The sequence below is a fragment of the Cyprinodon variegatus genome, unplaced genomic scaffold (assembly GCF_000732505.1).
Source record: "Cyprinodon variegatus isolate N-32 unplaced genomic scaffold, C_variegatus-1.0 Scaffold65, whole genome shotgun sequence".
NCBI lineage: Eukaryota > Metazoa > Chordata > Actinopteri > Cyprinodontiformes > Cyprinodontidae > Cyprinodon > Cyprinodon variegatus.
The window spans coordinates 1,075,523-1,077,486 of NW_015150518.1; the positions used below are offsets into that span (position 1 = coordinate 1,075,523).

Here is a 1,964-nt window from a genome sequence, read left to right on the forward strand (position 1 = left end):
AGAACAGATAAGCAGATCATGGCTTGTCTACAGTGAAAAGAAGGACTGGGTTATTTACTTTGGCCTTTTTGGAAACACAATCCCGCCCCCTTGATAATCGACCAATCACATTCACTTTATTCACTCGTGTAAAGTCGGGCACCACTTGGGAGAAACGGTTGGAACAGCCGCTTCTCTACAACTTTTAGATGAAAAACAGGCAAGTTTCAGGTTAGGAAATTAAAACATTTATTGATCAGGTAAAAACGGAGCATTTTGTTCTGGTTCCTCCTCAGAACGTCCTAAAGGTGGGTCGTGATGCTAGAAGTAGCTCTGCAGAGGTTCTCCCAGGATGTTCTCCATCTCCTGGATCACCTTCTGGACCTGCTGCTCCACTTCCTCACACTCATCTGAAAAGCAAAGAAACAAACCGTTCAGCTCCACAGGAGCAGCTTCTGAATGGTTCTGGTTCTGAATGGGTCAGTGTCTCCATGTTAAACATGGACCCTGGTTCTGAACCGAACCAGAACCGGTTCAGATCCGTCACCAATCGTTTTCCACTCACCCTCCATGAGTTCTGCCAGGAATGGGATGGTCTCAGGCAGCAGAACCACGTAGTTCTCTTTCAGTTTGGACGCCAGCTCCATCAGCAGGAGGAGGGAGGAGAAGCGGACCTGCAGAGGAGGAGCAGAAGATCAGAGAAGGAACAAACAGGCCGACCGTCTGGGCGTCCGGCTGAGCTCACCTTGGCGTCGCTGTGCCTCGTCTTCAGCAGGACCTGGTAGTTCAGGGTTTTCCACTGAGCGTCGTCAGCCAGCGCCACGGAGAACTGACCCACGCAGGGAACCAGGTGCTGGGTGACCCGGTTCTGGTAGGTCTGCGGCCCGCCCAGCCCGTTCTCCAGCTGCACACAGGAGCAGAGCTTCAGCAACTGTTCTTTCAGGGTTAAATGCAGAGTTCTTCCTGCACAGTGTTGCCAACTCCTCAGCAAGAAAAGTCGCTATTGGCTCTCCTAGAAAGCGCCGGATGACATCATCGCCTAATCTGCTGATGTCATCCAGCTGCAGCAGATTCTGAATCATTAACTTTTTTTAATATCTTTTTTTTGTCTGTCAAAACAGGGGATATAAATAGGACATTTATATGAGCTGCTTTGCAGGAATTTAAAAAGTTTATAAAAACTTTTACAAAAACAAGTAAATCCATTTAGTTCCACACTCAGCAACTGGGGGCATAAATGCCATCTAGAAAAACTATAAACAAAAACACAAAGAAGAAGAAATTAGCAGCGGTGCAAAGACACACGCAGACCAGAGGAGCAGAAGGGGAGAGAATGAGGCTGTAGGGCGAAAATAAGGTTATTTTAAGAGACAACTGGGCGAGTTAAAAATTATTTCCATGATTTAATTTTTCAATCTAGGCCGGGATTAGCTGCAGCTTTGCAAATTTAATCTGCAATCTGTATTTGAATTGGAAAAGTTTACCATCTGCTGCAGGGCAGGCAGCCGCTCTGCAGGATGGCAGCAGAGAGAGGGAGGGAGAGGGGGGGAGAAATTGTGCTTCGCTAACTGCCTGCAGCGAGGCTAACAGCGTGCATCGAGGCTAACAGCGTGCAGCGAGGCTAACAGCGTGCAGCGAGGCTAACAGCGTGCATCGAGGCTAACAGCGTGCAGCGAGGCTAACAGCGTGCATCGAGGATAACAGCGTGCAGCGAGGCTAACAGCGTGCATCGAGGCTAACAGCGTGCATCGAGGCTAACAGCGTGCAGCGAGGCTAACAGCGTGCAGCGAGGCTAACAGCGTGCAGCGAGGCTAACTGCCTGTAGCGAGGCTAATTGCTTGCAGCGAGGCTAACGGCGAAGCTAACTGAGTGCAGCGAGGCTAACAGCGAGGCTAACAGCGTGCAACGAGGCTAGCAGCGTGCAGCGAGGCTAACTGCGTGCAGCGAGGCTAACAGCGAGGCTAACAGCGTGCAACGAGGCTAGC

At 50.2% G+C, this 1,964-nt stretch overlaps 1 protein-coding gene across 1 annotated transcript in view; it reads right to left on the reverse strand.

Annotated features, from left to right (window-relative positions):
* Positions 1–204: 204 nt before the first annotated feature.
* The window catches only part of heatr1 (HEAT repeat containing 1), a 26,422-nt gene continuing 24,662 nt past the window's right edge, over positions 205–1,964 (reverse strand). The window contains exons 40-42 of the mRNA XM_015371807.1: positions 725–883; positions 545–653; positions 205–389 (exon numbers count right to left, since the gene is read on the reverse strand). Coding sequence (XP_015227293.1) covers positions 301–389; positions 545–653; positions 725–883 — 357 coding nt within the window. The 3' untranslated portion in view covers positions 205–300. The remainder of the gene's footprint in view (positions 390–544; positions 654–724; positions 884–1,964) is intronic.